Source organism: Parasteatoda tepidariorum, chromosome 5 (assembly GCF_982258835.1).
Source record: "Parasteatoda tepidariorum strain Cologne lab strain chromosome 5, Ptep-v5.0, whole genome shotgun sequence".
Taxonomy (NCBI): domain Eukaryota; kingdom Metazoa; phylum Arthropoda; class Arachnida; order Araneae; family Theridiidae; genus Parasteatoda; species Parasteatoda tepidariorum.
This window is the reverse complement of record NC_141759.1, coordinates 80746878-80765974: the sequence shown is the minus strand read 5'-3', so window position 1 is coordinate 80765974 and position 19097 is coordinate 80746878. Positions and strand designations below refer to the sequence as shown.

The window sequence follows — 19097 nt, the reverse complement described above, 5'->3', positions numbered from 1 at the left end:
GAGCAACCCCTGACGTCTGTAAGCTACTTGAACATAGTTGCAGACCAGGTTCACCCATTCATGGCAACAGTTTTTCCTGCGGGGGATGGTGTTTACCAACAGGATAATGCACCATGTCATAAGGGTCGAATCATCATGGATTGGTTCGAGGAACATTCCAGTGACTTTCAAGTCATGTCTTGGCCCCCAAATTCACCTGACCTTAATCCAATAAAGCATTTGTGGTCCTACTTGAAAAACCAAATTCGTGCTGCCACGCTACCCCCTCGCAATGTGAGGGAATTGCAGGACCAGTTGGTGAGCGCTTGGTACCAGATACCTCAGACTACCTATCAACACCTTGTGAAATCAATGCCACGGCGGGTGCTAGCAGTTTTGAGGGCTAAAGGTGGTCCTACATGTTATTAGCAGGGTGGTCATAATGTAATGTCTCTTCGGTGTATATCAAAACAGCGCCAGGACACTATTTTAGTGTATTGACAATAACTCAAATTTCATAAAATTGCTGCTCACCTTTTTCATTAACCTACCTCTGATACAAATTACAGTGGTAAAATGTTAAAAATTAATAAATATGAAACACTGAAAAGCTGAAATCCAACTATGATTAAATCATATTTGTAATGTTAAACTTTTAAAAATAATTTAAGAATTGCGTATTAATGTGAAGGGAGGAAATAAAATGTCAATTGACAGCTATGAGCATTAAAACTTTTGATCTATTATTGTTTTTATTTTATAATCAATTTTTATAAAAAAAAATAATTTTTAGTTAAATCAAAATATTTTATATTGAATAATATGATCCTTTATCATATTATTTAGTTTCGTTTTTAAACAAATGAAGTTTTAGATCATAAAAATTGAAATTCAAATAGCATTTTTAAATGCTAAGTTAACAAAGTTTTGCTGAAGATTTTTTTTTTTTACCTCAGTTAAATTTCTAATCACGTTGTATAAAAAGGTATTCAAAATATATAATTAAATTTTTCTTTCCAATGCTTATTATTTTGTTTCAAAATAATTTTTTTCCTTACTGTGATTACACTCATTTTTTCAGTATCATCTAATATATAAGTTTGCCCTGAGCATCTAAACACATAAACATCGCTCACCATTAAATATTTTTCCAAATTCAAAGTCAAATTATCGTAGCTAATTTCAGAAAATAAATTTATTTTCCCCTAAGCACAACCCTGCCTCAAAGAGAAATATTTTGAAAGATGTATTCAATTTTAATCATCTAATGTAAATTTTAATAAAAATGGGTTTTGAATTAGGTAGTGATCGCCCCTATAACAGAAATCCTTCAGCATAGCAGAGAGCGCTGCAGATTATCAGAGCATCTGCAGATAATTTTTCGTCTCAGATTTGAAAATTAAAAATTATCAGTGAACTGGAAGATTTTTTTTCATCTCAGATTTAAAAAATTAAACCTGAAATATTAATAAAAGAGAAACAGAATTTTTTTTTTATTCAATACCTATTTGTTTTAGGTCCTTAACAAAAAGTTTTACCTCTTTTCAGATATATAAGCAAAATAAAAGAGATGACTTCCACAAATTCCTTATTAAGTAGTGTTCTTTACTTAACTAGAGTTTTAAAAAAATAAAATATTTTTAAAAAAAAGAAACATTTTAAAAAAATTCTTAATTTTTGAGGAAACTTAAATCTCATGTTTATAGACTGAATAGGAACTTATTCCATTTTTAAAATTCCAATTATTCCATTTATTTAAAAGTGTATAAAATGTTTAATTCAAAATAACAATTTTTATGCATATTTTCTATCTACCTAAAATGTGCTAGTTTTGCTGTACGCTTGTTAGACTAAGCCTAATTTTTAAAATATTCTTTTTCTAACTGCGTTAGTAACACAAACAAATTTAAACTAGTGGGGTGCGCCCCCTGCTCGCTAACGCTCGCCAACCCCCAAAAATTGCTACGCAATCTTATATGGTTCGCTTCGCTCGCTACTAACTTAGGTACATTGCAAATGAACAAATTTCAAAGAATTCAAAACAATCATTCAAATCCATATAACAACTTTTTTTTTAAAAAAAATTACATCTTTTTAGTAAATACTAAGTCATTAAAATAAATTTGAATTCAAATAAATGACATGTAATTCGTTAAACCTATTAGAAATGTGCTTTAGTATAAAGTCTTAAGATAAAATTTCTAAAACTGATATCTGTTTAAAAAGGTTAAAATTTTGGCTATAATTAAGTATATTAAAAACTGAAATAAGTGAATTGCAATTGAAAAATCTGCATAAACAAATTCTAGTAAAACAAATAAATTCGTGATATAAATCAAAAATCGTCAAATAAATTCGTAATATATAAATTCGTGAAAAAAGCGCTTTCGACAAAATACTAAAATGGAGATCTATCGACAAAGACTACTCACTTCTGCCTAGCTTATGCTCTCTCTGGTTATTTCAGTTTCCGTTTTTAAAAGCGCTATATGTTGAGCCATCTCAACTAGATTTGGCATGTAACATTTTTAGCGGCAATCATTGGTCGATTTTCTAGCGCTGCCATTCGAGGAGTTGTAATGAGGCTTTTTTGTCGCCGTGTAAGAGAAATATGTATATAGATTTTTAAAAATTATGGAACAAATTGACTCTGCAAATTCTGCTATCGGGTTGGTCACACTACCTCTCTATAACTAATAGTTTTCAAATAAAAGGCCTGTTAACAATCGCATGACGTCAATCTTAAGTGGAAATTTTAAATTTAAAATATCGTTATAAAAAGAAATCTAAGTAATTTTGTGAAAAACTGAATACCTGACCAATCTCTCTGTTTTAAGTATGGTAGCTGTAAAATAGTAACGTGTTCTCAAATATAAACGTGGAAACGTTTATTATGAGTAAAAATAACTCGCTGTAAACCAAGTTTATGTTGTAATACATATAATATGCCTAATTTAAACGCCATTTTTTTCCCTTTCTTTCAGAAAGTGAAACTTTGGATGATTTTGGAAAAGCTCTGCATTTAATGCGATCAGATTTGGAACACTTGAGGAATGTTTTTATGGCAGTCGAAACTGGAGACATGAGCCTTCTGAAATCCCTTGGAATTCGTGACTCGGAGCTGGCGGACGTGAAATTCTTTTTAGACAAGCTTGTCAGCACTGGGTTCATGGATTAAAAATTCTTGAACCCATTGCCTGTAATGAAAGGGAGGAAATAAAAAAGAAAAAGATGTTAAAACAGAGACGGTACAGTTTCATCGAAATCGAAAAGAAAAACATATTTTATTTCCTTCTTTTTTATAATTAAGTTAAATTATCGTCTGAAGTTATGTAGCATTTCCCCCTTTTTCCCCATTATTAATACGATAACGATAAAATTAATCTCCACTCACAAATTTTAAAAGCATATATCAAAAGAATTAGTATGTATGCCATCTAATGAAACTGCTTGTTTGAAATATTAATAACTTTTAATATTATAAAAATATATTAAAAAGTTGGTTTTACAAATTTTAGAATGTGTTGCTATTGATAGTTTGTTACATTTGAATTGACTATGAATTCTTTATAAATGCTTAAATTGATATTTGCGTCTATTAATGTTGCAAGCTAAGAATTTTTAAATACTGCTTAGTATCTCAAATTGAGAGAAATGTTTTGACAAAAAAAATTATGAAACGTTGTAATTCAATTTGATAATTATACATTGTACATGTAGTAACAATACTTATAATGGAATTTTGTAGCCTCGGGGGTGAAAATGCTACATAACAAAAGATTATAATAAATATATATATCCGTAATCATGTATATGTCATATACATAGACATTAAAATGTTGATATACCCTCAACTAAGGAGGAAAGAGCACATTGTAATACATAATTTTCCCAAAATACAAATGTACTAAATATAATAATTGATTCTTTCTTTAAACTACAATAGAACTGTTTAAACTTTAGTCAAACTTTTATCTTCTTAGCTCAGAGGCATGTGCGAATACTCGAAAATAAAAATAATTTTATTGTGAAAGTAACATATCGTTTTTTAAAACGGTTAAAATCGAATATATTTTTAAAGTAAAATTTCTGTTCTCCCTGCTTGACAAGGCACAGGAATGATACATATCATCTATTATATCTTACTTGAGGAAGAAATAGCCAGCTAGGGTTAGCAAATTACTTAAATATTAATTTAAGTAATTTGAAAAATTACTTAAGTAGTTAAGGGTAATGATTACAAAGTTGTGCAAATGAAAGCGTAAATTCGATATGCTCGAAATTATTTAATTTGGCACCATCAATACGCATACACTAGTTCTTCCCCTTAATCTGTAAACTTGGGGGCAAATGTTTTGTATAACATTATTATATAGTTCAATATTCTTAATTTAAATCATCATAAAACCATTTGTTTCTATTCACAATTTATATCCTCAAATTATCGTTTGCTCAATTTATCGTTTCTATCATTACTCATATCCTTTTAATATCATTTATAATTTATAATCTTAAAATATCGTTTTCTATTTAATATTTATTTCCTCATAATATTGTTTGCCATTGGCAATTTATATCGCTTTGATATTGAAGCACGTTTGAAGCATTAGTTCTTCCCCTTAATCTGTAAACTTGGGGCATTTTATTGTTGCAAATGTCCTATATAACATTATTATATAGTTCAATATTCATAATTTATATCATCATAAGACCATTTGTTTCTATTCACAATTTATATCCTCATATTATCGTTTGCTATTCATTATTCATATCCCCTTAATATCATTTGCTATTTACTATTTATAACCTTATAATTTTGTTTTCTATTTAATATTTATATCCTCATAGTACCGTTTGCGATTGATGATTTATATCGTTTTAATATTGATTATTAGTCATAGCGTTATAAAGTTTATCTAAAACAATTTTTTTTTACTTCTAGTTATAAAAAGAATTCACGTTTTCACATCAGAAATCGAAGATGACTGCAAAATGTGCATGAAGAGGCGATTAAAGAGTAATATTCTATAAATTTACGTAACAAATTTAAAAGTAATTTTTATTTGGTAATCCTAGTAACCATTGTCAAATGCCACATTTTGTAAACTTTTCTACGACGATTTACGCACAAAACTCTATTGACTACAGTAACTAACTTGCTGTTGTGAAAAAAAGAATTATTCTTGCCATAATCAGCAAACGAAACTTTGAGTGCAGGTGTATTGTGTGGTGTAGAGCGGCAATTGTTCAAATATATGCATTTTTGTGTATTTGTGAGTGCAAGGTCATTATAGATAGAGTTGTGCATGGGAAATTACATTTTGGAACATATAGTTTTCTAAGCGCATGGTAAGGTAAGCGCCATCGAGTTAACCCTAAACTCTAACTGCGAAACCAAAAGTATATTGATGACAACGAAGATTTTGAAAACATTTGTGTTTCTAAAATAATTGAACACACACAAAAAATATTTTTTTCTGTCAGCAGAAGATAATTGTAGCAGATGCAACGGTATTGCAAGAAAACTGCATGGTCAGGGATATATTTTGTTCCACATTTTAAAATTTTCATAAGATTCTGAAGAACAAGATAAAACATTCTAATTTGAGGAAGCAATTAAGGAACTGAAAAAATAGAGTTAAATAAAGAGCAAATCTTAACAAAATGCTAAAAATATTTTCAAAGGTTTTAAAAATTTTTAAATATAAATCAATAACTTTCCTAGTAACTGACTTTTATCTTTTTAAAAATATCATCAACTATTTTCATAGCATAAAATATGGTTTAAATTAAATCTTTGAAGTAGAATATATATAAAAAAAAATAATTATCTTCATGCAAATTAAACTAAATTTACGAAAAACAATACAAAATCTGAAAAAAATTCATTCTGTAATGAACTCCATTATTCACTTCTACCTTTCAAAAAAATTCCCATTTTTGTTTCATATCATTATTATATTTCATTTTTGATATTTTATTTTTTCGTGGTTTCAAAATTACATCATGTAACAAAATTATATTCTATGTTAAGAGTCTGCTTCATCAAAAACATCTATGCAACATTCAAAACAATAATTTTCACGATCTTTTACAGTGTAATTATTTAAGTAACAGAAATGTTGAATTTCTTTTATATTTTTTTTAAATTTTTGAAAATCACCAAAAATATTTTCATCAAAAATCTAGAATAAAAATTTCCAACTGTCACATTGCATACATTTCCTAGAAAATTAAGCAAAATTAAAATCGCTTAATGTGACCAATAGATAAAGAGCATTATTTTAGGTCCACATTTATGAAAAAAAAACAGAGGTAAAGAACAAACAGAAGAAAAAAATTCGTTAAATCATAATTGGATGCTTGTAGGCGACGTCAACGTGAGTAAATCGTGACATTCGTCGATTCAGAAGCCAATCAGGTTTGACACACACTCAGGACGTCACACGCATCCAATTGAATCCCAAATAGTCAACTTTTTTACAATAGTAAACTTTCGATAGACTATCAACTGATCATGCATGAAGTTTTTTCCATACAAAAGTATCATCAAAATTGATAAAGTAACAATTTTTGAACTCGAAAACCCTTTATTTTTTCAAACAGAAATATTTTTTGATACATGTCTTTAGAAAACTATATGTCCTACAAATAATTCTGAATGTAGTTAAGTAATATTTTTCTTAGAGTTTTTAGAAATACAAAAAAGAAAAACATTTATAAGATGTTAAAATATATATACATATATATAAATATATATATATCCCTTTAAGTCCATCCAAAATTATAGCATAGCTCCCCGTTTTTACATTTCTGTGTGGTCAACATATCTAAACAAACATATCAACTGTATTATAAATGATTTTTATAACACAGTATGTTAATTTAATGTAATTTAATTCAGAATTATGATTTTTTTTTACATGAATATACTTTGTTCAAAGTTTTTATCAAAACCATAAGATCAATGCTAATGATTTTAGAAGAAAAAAATAATTAATGTGTAATACATTTAAAGATTATTCCAAAAATAATCTCTTTTATTGCTAGAATATTAATTGTTGGGAAAATTTAAAAAGAAAAATATAACTGTCAGGGATTTTCATATTACTAATTCTTAAAATGATAATATGTTAATATAATATGCTAGTTATAATATTCAAAATTTTATTGAAGTCTAGAATTCGACTAATAGACATTTACATAGCTTATCAACATGAAAAAGTAAACCACAAAAAGGTTTTACAAAATAATGTTAACTTCCTGCTAACTGTATGGTTATATTTAAAATATTTTAGACATAAAGATTTTTATAATTAGTAAAATTATAAAAATCACTTTTTTACTTCAGATTTTTCATAATTAATCGGAAAAATTCAGAAATAAAAACATAATTATCCAAATATTTTTGCTTTTATAAATATTAATTGTAAAAAGATAAATAAATATTTTAAAATGTATTTTCTAAATCCAGAATTCTATTAATAAATATTAAAATGGCTGCCAACATGAAAGGAACAATCCATTATATTTAGGAAAGAATATGAATTTCATCTAAGTGTTGGGTCATATTCAAAATATTTTAAACTCAGGGATTTTTCCTAGTCAATAAACTATATTTCACAACTAGTAAATGAAATTGAATGTAATATTTTTCACTAATGATCGATATTAAATTGAGTTGACTATAAAATGTTTAATGTTTCTTGTATTCTAAATTCACAATTTGGAACAGTAATGGATACTTAAATACTCACAATATATTCTTCAATTTAAAAATTAAGAATTCTTATTAAAAAAGAACTGAAAATTTTAGACATTTTTGAAAAAAATGAGCTTCAAACAGATTACTAAAAATGAAGTTACTCAATTATTACTTATTTAATTATTTAAAAGTATAACTTATTTAAATACTCAAGCAAACAATAAAAAATTAATTTGGAAAAAAAAGAACGTGATGAAAAAATTTATTTTATAGGGACTTTTTTCAGAAACTTTCCTAAATTGTAAAGACTCTTCTAAAATTCACAAAATTTTATGTAAAAACAATTTTGTCTAAAATATTTTAATTAAACCAGAAGAATCCATTAGTTGAGTACATTAATTCTGATAAAACATCCATGAGTTGACTGTAAAATCTAGTCAAATTGGCAGCTATGTATTAAAATAGAAAATATTTTACCAATATTAAACCAACAAAAATTAATAAAAATCCGACGAAAATATTGGAGAACATAATTCTGAATTTTAAGACAAAAATTTCCAGTTCATGTTGCAGTTAAAACTGTTAAGCAACGAAATACAGAAGCAATAATCGTTTTTAAAAATACTAACGATTTTAATTTCATAAATCTAACACTCTTTTCTGCCGCTTTCAATCGAAACGATTTTAGTTTACAAATCTCTGCTGTTACTTTATACATATCATTACGAAACATTCCTTTCAATTAATTGCAAAGCTATATTGCTTAATGAATGCTATTGAAGTGATATATTATTGTAAAATAGCTTCGGTATTCGCACATCCCTTATGAGTACTTTGCATTATTAATATATTACAATACATATGTCTAATATATATATATATGAGCATAGACTTTACTTTAGCCACCTCATTAGACTCTATAGACTCTGCACGCTGTCTTGTAAGTGTCTTGTATATATATAATAAATACCGGAGAAAAATGATTTAATTTTCGCTCTTTGTTCCTCAACAAACAAAAAAAAATCATGTCTGTCCTTGCTTTGGCGAGCCTTTCTAATGTAACAACCATAAATTACTACATATTGTGTGAATAAATAATTTTATCTGTTAACTATAATGCATCAACATATTGGTGTGCCAATTTCTTCAAAACTCTTCCGTTCACATAGACCAAAATACACACAAAGGGTGGGCCGGGATAGCCTGGCAGGCAAGGGGCTGGACCCACGTTCATAAGAACGGGAATATGAATCCAACCGACAGAAGACTTCCGTGTAGTGAATGGGGACTGGTGCACGTTAAAACGGTTGGTTCACAAAGTCCCTCATGCAAATTATACCTCAGGTGGTACTGAATTGAAGATTCTGATCGTTCTCTGCCTCAGGTCAAAATTACAATCTGTGGATGAATGAATGGGTCTGCGCAATAAACGGGTGTGACGTATGGGTGTTGCCGAAGTGGAATTCTTCAGAATAGATGGCAAAAAACAAGAACAATTGCATCCCTTTCCTTAATAATCCAGGACAACAATAACAACACACAAAGGGTGAACACAGGGATGCCAATTTTCAGAAAAAATATAAAGTACTGGTAGTAAAAACAGCACATTTATACCTTTGTTTGAAAAGAAGTAAAACGATCTGTGACTAACACTACTTGTTAACAATTAAACACGCATTGTACAATGTATAAGTTTACAAAAAAAAAATTTATTACAGCTATTAATAAACAGTGATAACCCCTGCGAGTTTACTTTCCCTGACAAAAGGTAATAATGAAATGTTTTTATTATTTGATAACAACCATTAAGTAACAACCACATGTACAAAGAAATTAAAATGAGGTGTTTTTAGCTCCGTAACTATTATATACTGCTAAGAATGCAAAAAAAAAAACATTTGTACTATATTCGGTGCATTGCATAAAAAATATTTGGTGTGGAGTTTACTGTTTCAGTTTTTAAAAAAAATCAGTACCAAAGGTCATCAAATTTTGACGCTATAATTCAGGCAATACATAAATATATTTGTTTATCAACTGAAACAATAATTAACTATTTTATTAATAAGATGGGGGGTTTATTGTTATTTAGAAATCGGGCACAATATAGGCCTTCATTCTGAGTAATGTAGTATATTATGCTTTGATTGCAAAATTTTCCTGCAATCATAACTCAGATTTAATCAAGATGTTCAATGTTCAGTTGTGTACAGTGTTATAATTCCTGAAAATTCATAGATGCACCACTTTTTTTTTTATAAATGATTTTTTTCAAGAAATGGTCATATAAAATAGGGTAAGACCGAGTACATATGTTAACCCTATGGGAAATTCAGAAATACTAGAATCTTATCTCGGTGAAAAAGTAGGAGACATTTCTATTTTATCTGACATTTTTAAAAAATTATGCATGTAATTTACATGCAATGTAGTCAAGGCTGTACTCAAGGGGGGAGGAACAATTCCCAAAATCCAGACTGAACTCTTTACAAGAAATATAGTGTTTCTTTATTTTTTTTTTAAGGAAAATTTTAAAGAATTTCTTCATCTGTAAAAAAATTACAAATCTGTGTAAATCTGTGTAAAAAATTACTAATCTACAAAAAATAATCTTAAAATCCATAAAATATTAAAATAAGTCTTTTTGTGCTTTGAGGAAGTGGCCCATAATAAGCTTTATTCAACCTTGGGTGCAGCTACTTTTTCTATTGCACTGCAACTACCGTGGGCCCAGCTTAGAAACGCATTAAGGGAGAGGGAAGAAAGACTGAGTAGTATCCAGTCTTACTGATAAATTCGATATTTTTTTTAGAAACTATCCAATATCAAACTAGATTTTCTATTCTATTCTGTAGGACAAGGTGGAGAAACTTTGATATCTTAAATATAATCCCCAATTTTTAATTTAAAATTCATATTCTTCAGAAAAAAGTAACCCTATTTGACTTGTAGGTCTATACATTTTGCTTCAAAGATGGCGCTGTAACCGAGAAAAATTAAATAGGGTAAATAAGCTGTTTAAAACCGTGTTGTATTGAGACCCATCACATTGAAGAAGAAAAAAATTTAAAAAAACTTTTAAATTATTTTTTTTGAAAAAATTTTAAAAAATGGTTAAAAATTTTTTTAAATATATCTATTTTTAGGTTCTTAATCTAATGTTGCCATTTTAAATAAAAAATAGTTTGTACCCTACTTAATTTTTCCCGATTACCACTTCATTTGTGAAGCAAAATGCATGAAATTATGATTTAAAAAAGTTTGCTTTTTTTCTGGATAACCCAAATTTCCAATTAATAGGGGCTCCTATTTAAAATTTCAAAGTTGTCCAAAACCTGACCTCAGATGGTAGATCAAGTTTAGTATCATTAGATAGCTTTTGCAAAAAATTAAATGCAACCATTTCATTTTTTTGATTATACAATGTACATTTCCAGAAATACTTGACCATTTTTAAACTTTTTTTTCAATAGTTATATATATATATATACTTGCTTGCAAAAGTTTTCGGTCAACACGTGAAAGGCATTTTAACCTTTCTATGAGGTTTTTTTTTTTTTTTGTAGAGATGATTTCTGTTTTATTTAATCAAGCTAACATATATATTACACTTGATTTCAGAATTTTAACTTTTCTTGCAATTTAATGGAAAATATAATCTTCTTTTGATTAAATTTAAATCTTTTTTTATATAATTCGAGTCTTGTACGAACCAATTCCTCAAAAATAAATGTCAATAATAAATTAAAGTTAAAACCACGATTTCCTTAAATAAATATGCAAAACTCATGATTATTTGTCAAAATTGTATCTTTCAATTGTATTTTCATCCAATTCTTGGATATAAGAAAATCGATTCACGAAAAACAAATACCCGACCGATACGAAAATTACATTTGATTTAAAGTGGCTTTCAAAGCGCTAACTTTACTTTCTGGTTGATAAGCATATTAAAAATGTTTAGGAATAAAATTATACATTGTTTATTACATATCCAATCAACCATCTATAATATTGAGTTTGACCAAAGACTTTTGCTTATAAATCGCCATAAAATGAAAAATATGACAGAAAATTGAAATAGCAAAGGAACCTTAATAAAAATAATAATTTTGATAATATAATAACATTATAAATTTAAGTATTTAATATTGATAGATTTGAATCTTGAATATCCAGTTTTGGACTAATTTCACTCTTTATAGTCCTGCACTTTCATCAAACTCTTTCAAAAGATGTAATTTTTCCTTTTAATGAAATTGGTTTGTGCTTCCAATATCATTTTCATTTGCAAGAATCTCACTTAAGAAGACACCATACCACGGGGAAAAATTTCCATTGCAAATTCTCCTTCACCTCCATAACTATTTAAAATGCAAAGTATAGAAAAAGTGCGTTCAGACAAACTTAGAGTAAGCCATGATGTTTCAAATACTGAAAAGAAATTTTTAAAATATCAAAATGGAAGTAAATTAATAGAAGATAACTTAGGATTTCGGAATGGCGCCAATAATTGGCTTACATTTCCATAAAAAAAATTTTCAGCAATTTAAACTTCATTGCGTACTCTAAGTTTGCCTGTAATCACTTTTTCTTCCTTTTAAATTAATAATGGAGGAGAAAGAAAATTTGAGATGAAAAGTTTCTCCCGCGGTATGGTGTCCTCTTAACATGCTCAGATATACGAGAACTCAAGAATGAAGTTCCTTTAAAGAAAAGATGAAAAGTGTAAGTACTTATCTTCCTATTGTTGTTACACAAACTTCATTCCTTTAAAGCTAACAGTCAAGTGATCCTTAGATGACTCTTACATATGACCCTTAGATGGCATTTAACTCTTACTCTTTTAATGATCTTCACTTAGCTCGAATTGAGGGGAAAAATTCCCGAATCCAAGACAAATAATTATATACTTAAATGGATAAAAAAGAATGTATAATGGATGATTTATTTTTTTTTTCTTCTGTAGTACAAAAAAAAAAGTATTTTAAGATTGCATTGCTGAATAATGAACTAGGACTGAAATGAAAAGACGTATAAAGAACAAATGTATTAAAAGTACTGTACACATATTAGCCAACTTTGTTATATGCTTTTCTGCTTAAAAAATTTGTTATATGAGTCATTTTCATAATTTGATTCTCTTTGTTGTGCACCTGAAAAATATTTTTCTTGAAGGTGTAAAAAATTTACACCATTTTACTCTATAACATGATCATTAGTAGACGCTTTCGAATACAAAAAATATGTAATTGCAGCTAACATGCAGTCATTCAATTCAATCAGATTTGTTGAAAGATTCAATTCAATTTTGAATTCAATAACAGTTTATGAATGGTTAAAAATAAAAACTATTTAAACAATATATATATATATATAAGCCATTACTTTGAATGTTCTATGTTTGGCTGATGAAAAAGAAGCTTTTGAGTAAGTACTTTTCTTTTAATGTCATGAATTTTTATAATATTATAAAAAAATATTAAAAATATATTATAATAATGTAAAAAATATTAATTTCATTGTTGATTTTATCATTTTTGTTTTGTTTTTTTAATTTGAACCAAATATAATCTTAATATATTTTTAAAATTATTTAGCTCTCTCAATATTTTCTCCTTTAAAATGTCGTGACTGAAACCCTAAATTGTAACAAAATGACATCCTTTACAAAGTTTTCTTTTAAATATAATGACATATTATTATTACAAATATAATTACATATTATTATTAATTTATAAGGCAGGGTGTGTAGCCAAATCTTTGAATCAAAAATAAGCACTTTACAAAAATTTTCAAGCACTCAAAAAATTCATATTCAATGAATGATATTATTGAAAAACAAAAACTTTTTATAAACAGTTTTAGCGTTAAAAAAAACCCAAAAAGAAGCGGGCGTAAATCGAAACAATCAGTACTTTCCCACATCACCGAGTGAATTCAACTTGACCCTGAACTCAGAACAAAAGTACCCTTACCCCCTACGTCAAAAAAAGTGTTAGAAGTAAAATAAAATAAACAAGAATAAAATTAAAATAAATTAAAAAGATAAACATTTCATAAGAATCTGATATTCCCTATCTGAATTGGAGCACTCGGGTTTCGGTTTCAAGTGTGCGCGCATGCGCAAGTCATAACGTGGGTACGACATGAAGCATAGCCACCATGAATGATTACGTAGCAAACTCCCCATTTTTTCGTGAAATGCATGGGATCCACCAGATATCACTGAAGGGAGAAAAAAAAAATTTCAGAAAAAAAGCACTTTTTAAAAACGCCAGCTGAAAAAAGCACCTTTAAAAGCTTTTAAAAACGAAATCCCCAAAAAAGCACCTTTAAGTACTTTTTACAAACGCTACGCACCCTGTAAAGTTATATATGAAATATCTTTGTCTAGTATAGGTAAAAACAACAGGATTATATATTCATAACAGAATGATAGTTTTCATTGTACAGAACCCCCCCCCCCAAAAAAAAAAATTTAATCAACAAAAAATAATTTTAGATAATTGTTGAAAACACTCGAAAATAAAAAATTTCTTTTGTGGAATGTAAAATAAACTAAATATATATTTTATATTCAGCGAATTATCCTTTTAATCTGATAATTTATTAACAGCTAATGTACTATTATAATCACTATTTTCAACAATAAAATTGTAAAACGTAAAAAAAATATTTTTCAAAGAATTCGGATATAGTGGATTTAATGTTGCAGGTCACTATCACTTGTTCAACTGTACTTTAATTTCAGGACACAAAATAAAGTGAACAAAAGTGCGACTTTTAATACAAAAAAAGCAAACTAAATGAAATTGTAAACAAAATAAATACTTTATTTTAATAACATTGTCATCCGAGTTTTAATAAAAAATATCCTATAAATATTTCAATTGGATTTTGTTAACATTCCATTCATAGAATACATATCTTGCAATAAAAGCACTTCACCATTAACAGAAAATAAAGATTTGTCATTTTCAGGAATAAGTTTAGACAACAATGTATTGAACATACATAAAGACACTTGGAGACCACACGGTAAGTTTCTACTCAACCAGACTGCTCGGAATTGTTCGATTAGAGCCAACAATCTGAAAATATCAAGAAAAACAAATATTCTTTAAGTTCTTAAATTAAAAAAGTTTTGGCATATTGGCAAAGTAATTGATATATAAAAATTTATGTATGTAAATAAATTATGTAAATTTTAAAAACAAATTTCAACCTGAGCATGGGACATCTTATGATATATAAGTGTGACATTAATTTATACTACAAAAGTTTATCTTCAATTTAAATAAAAAGTTAGAAACTAAAAACAAGCTGAAACAAAATTTTTAAGATATGTATGACAGCAAAAAAATCACTATATCAGGGAACATACTGTCTGCGCGTCCTTTGATGAAGTGCTGTTTTTGCTGACATAAATATCTTTAGAATTTCGTTTTTGGCTTCTAACTTTTCATTCAAATTGTTTACAAAAGACAATTTTGGTTTTAGCTGCTTTTAGCAATTTCTGATTTTAACTTATTATTTTGAAGTTTTTTTTAAAAATTTGCTTAAATCAATTTCATACTTTGATTGGAAAATTTGGATTGGTCATTTCATCTTAATAATGCCAGATGGTGCTCTATGTGTTTTCAATTGCTTGTGTTCTGTTAATACTAAATGTTACTTCGTCCTTGGTTCTCTTGAAGTCGACATCACTACAGATGACAGCAGAGCTGTGGTTGGAATTCATCCACGACATAATGGTGTCATAATTTCCTGCTTATGCAATAGGATCCTCAACGTTTGAGTTTTAACATGGAAAGAAACTTGCTGTCCACTCCATTACTGACCAGCAGTAATTATATTAATGGTTTATTTAAAATCCATACATCATTGACACTTAAAAGATAAAAAAATTTCCTCAGGGAAAAATGTCCTCACAAAACAAAAGAAAAAGAGCAGTGGAGATTTGACAATGCTGATACAACGGCCCACATGCAACTCTCCTCGCCCGATGAACAGAGTTTACAATATGCTAATGAGGTAAATGCCAAAATTCAAATGGAAAAAATTAGACATTTATAGAAAAAACAGAGAGGATAAAAAAAATTCTTTGTCAACACTGAAATAAAAAATAATTCGACGTAAGCAACTACATCACAAGGATTCCTGGATTTTCTACAAAATGTGCCAGTCTAGGACTAGAAATTTCTGAAAGAGAACTAGTTACAGAACGAGGATTAAATATGTCCTAAGTGAAAAATGTCTTCACGAAACAAAACCAAAAGAAAAAGAGCAGTGGATATTTAACAATGCTGATACTGCGACCTACAGAAAGCTTTCCTTATTCAAAAGCTAATGGGGAAAATGAAACATTTACCAACAAAATAGAGAGGATTAAAAAATCTTCGCCAATATTGAAATAAAAAAAAAAACATCAAAATGAGTGACTCAGAAAGCCTAAGTAACTACAATGCAAGGGTTCGTAGACTTTCTACAAAATGTGCCAGTCTAGGACTAAAAATTTCTAAAAGAGAATTGGTTTACTACACAGAACGAGGATCAAAAGGAAAATTTATAAAATTACAGAAATCTTAAAAACGCAAATGGATGAAGCCTTGGAAATTTTCCGAGAAGAAGAAAAGCTGTTCTTAGCCATAAATAGAGAGGATCGAAAGAGTTATAAGAGTTCTTGTCAAAAGAGTTGCAACGAATTACCATTGGCAAATTACCATTAAAATTTTGGGCCAAATCTATAAATTATAGCAATCAAATTTCTAATCATAAACAAACACTTTTAATTGAATTATACTCAGAAAAGAACCAAAAGTAAATAAAAAATCTTCAGATGTGTAGCTTATTTCCATATTCCTGAACAATTCCGACATAATAAATTTTCAGTCTCTGGTAAACAATGAATTTTCGTGAGTTATTCTAGTGACAAATGTGCATATATGATTGATTTATGATATTGCTAAAAATAGAAAAATTGAAGATTAGTTAAATTTGATGAATCAATTATAAAAAAGGTAAATTTTTAACAAAATAACGATTGAAATATTGACGAATTGACCCAGTTTAGCGAATCACAACCACTAATCTAAAGAGAAATGCATTCAACTGAAAAGTTCTAACTGAATCTTACCAAAAATACACAAAAGTTATTAAGGTTTGTTTTTAATATGGCTCAATTATTGTCACCCTGTAGCAGAACAAGAAGAAAATTTATTCCAAAACTGTTTGAAATAAATTACTGTTTTGATACTACTACTGTTATTACTGTTTGGAATAAAAAAATGATTAACATTCATATCATAGCAACAAATATAGTAAAACTACAATTTAATATGAATGAATTACCTATTTGCTAGATCTGTTCTTGAGATAGGTGGAAGATTACTAATTCCCACATTTATCACAGCTAATCCACATGAGTTAGCAGTTGGGTTCAGACCAGTACTAACCATAACTTTACTTAATCTAAAATAAATAAAACTTTATCAGACAACTCCAATTGTCAAATAAAAGAACCTCATTTAATAGTCAACAATTTTACTTTGTAGGGTGACCCGGGGTAATTCACGATCACTCTGTTTCTGAGGTAAATAATGATCACCTAAGTTTTATTCAAAAAAAATTTTTTTTTTTTTGAATTTGAGACATAGACAAGAACGCTTGAACACTTTACTAAAGTATTACTACATTTATTTAATAATAATTTTTTGTTTAATCTAACAAAATAAGTATATTTTAAACTGCTTTCTGTATTTTCCATTTCAAAGATGGGTTTCAAAATGTGCACATTTCTGCAAAGATCCCCCGCCTACTCTTAATATTAAATATTTTGAGTTACTTTCTTTTTCTTTGATATAAAAATAGTGTAAGCTTTTGTTTAATTGTTTCACATCTAGTGTAGACATTATAATTGATTGTAGGAAACTATATCAAATGTTGCCCCCTACAGATGGGGTAATTATTGATCACTGGGGTAATTCCTGATCATTGTCATTTCTTATAAATAATATAAGAGATAGCTAATAAATAGCTAATTGTCTTTTCTTAAGTAACAGTTATATTTATTAAGTGGAACAACTATAATATATATTTTAACTGTAATCCCAAAATTTGTTTTTAACTGTATACACGACAAATCTGTTCCAATTTGCACAATTTCTGGTTTGTCTTACCTTGCTTCTATCTTAATTTTATGTGTGTACATTGGTAGAATAATTTTTAAGTTTATAAATTAGCTTAATATAAATATGGTGAGAAATTATAAGCCTAAAAAGGATACTAAGCTTCTAGAAAGCAAAATTAGTGAATTTCCTTTAATGATTGGAAATGAAAATTTCAGTGTGAGAGCTGCTGCCAGAGCTGTTGACATACCTTACTTAACTTTAAACTCTAACTTAATGAAGTTAAAAAATACAGCAAAAGCACCATGTTGGAACTCCTTCTCATATTCCAGCAGAACATGAGAATGAGTTAGATGCTTGCCTAAAATGTATGGCACAATACAAAGATTTTTGGAAAATTTAAAGTGTTAATCTTTATTCTTGCTTTTAAATTAATTGTTTTATTAGCTGCTGAAACATATCTTTTTGGTTTATTTGCTTGATCTTGATGTCTTATTTGTTAATTACCATTGTATAATCTTTTTAAACAACACCTTTACTGTAAAAATTGGTGATCAGTAATTACCCCAGAAGTGATCAGGAATTACCCCAGAAATGATCAAGAGAAGAGATAATTCCTGATCACTAAAAATTTAAAATCTTTTAAATTCTAATTAGATTTTCAAACAAAAGAAGGAAGCATAGGACTCATATCATATAGCCTCAAACTTCCAGTAAATATTAAAATTCTATTTTGAATAGTTTTTTCACAAAATAGATGTTTGTATTTTTTGATCAGGAATTACCCCAGGTCACCCTACCAGGTTGCTAAAGATAAATAATATACAGTCAAACCCCGCCATAGTGAACCTTCAAGGGATCGAAATTTACGTGTATTATAACCAGGACTTCACTATATCCGTACCGAAAACAATTTTAACTAATGGTTCCAAACTCCCCCCTTTAATTACACATTATTCAAATAAATAACCAATAAAATGAAATACAAAAATGACTGAAAAATAAAACGTAGTATCAACTTATAATTTTTATTACTCTTCGACTTGCGTACAAAATAAATTAGTAATCTTCAGCAGATGAGCAATCCTCAAATCAGATAGGGAAACACTTCCTGAATTTATGTCATTCCGCTTTTTTAACCAATCAAACCAATTCGAGCACATAAAAGTAGTCTCACCAAATCGCTTAGCAAATTCATAGGCTTTGACGCGAAGCATTTGTCCAGATACTGGAAGATTGTGACTTCTTTGAATGCTGAATCAATTCAAGCAAGAAAAAGCAAA

General features: G+C 28.2%; 2 protein-coding genes across 2 annotated transcripts in view; one reads left to right on the top strand and one right to left on the bottom strand.

Annotated features, from left to right (window-relative positions):
- The window catches only part of LOC107440616 (IDLSRF-like peptide), a 211271-nt gene extending 208014 nt beyond the window's left edge, over positions 1 to 3257 (top strand). Inside the window, exon 4 of the mRNA XM_071184908.2 lies at positions 2964 to 3257. Coding sequence (XP_071041009.1) covers positions 2964 to 3157 — 194 coding nt within the window. The 3' untranslated portion in view covers positions 3158 to 3257. The remainder of the gene's footprint in view (positions 1 to 2963) is intronic.
- Positions 3258 to 14494: 11237 nt separating this feature from the next.
- The window catches only part of LOC107440615 (uncharacterized), a 54690-nt gene continuing 50087 nt past the window's right edge, over positions 14495 to 19097 (bottom strand). Inside the window, exons 21-22 of the mRNA XM_087164397.1 lie at positions 17039 to 17158; positions 14495 to 14778 (exon numbers count right to left, since the gene is read on the bottom strand). Coding sequence (XP_087020523.1) covers positions 14574 to 14778; positions 17039 to 17158 — 325 coding nt within the window. The 3' untranslated portion in view covers positions 14495 to 14573. The remainder of the gene's footprint in view (positions 14779 to 17038; positions 17159 to 19097) is intronic.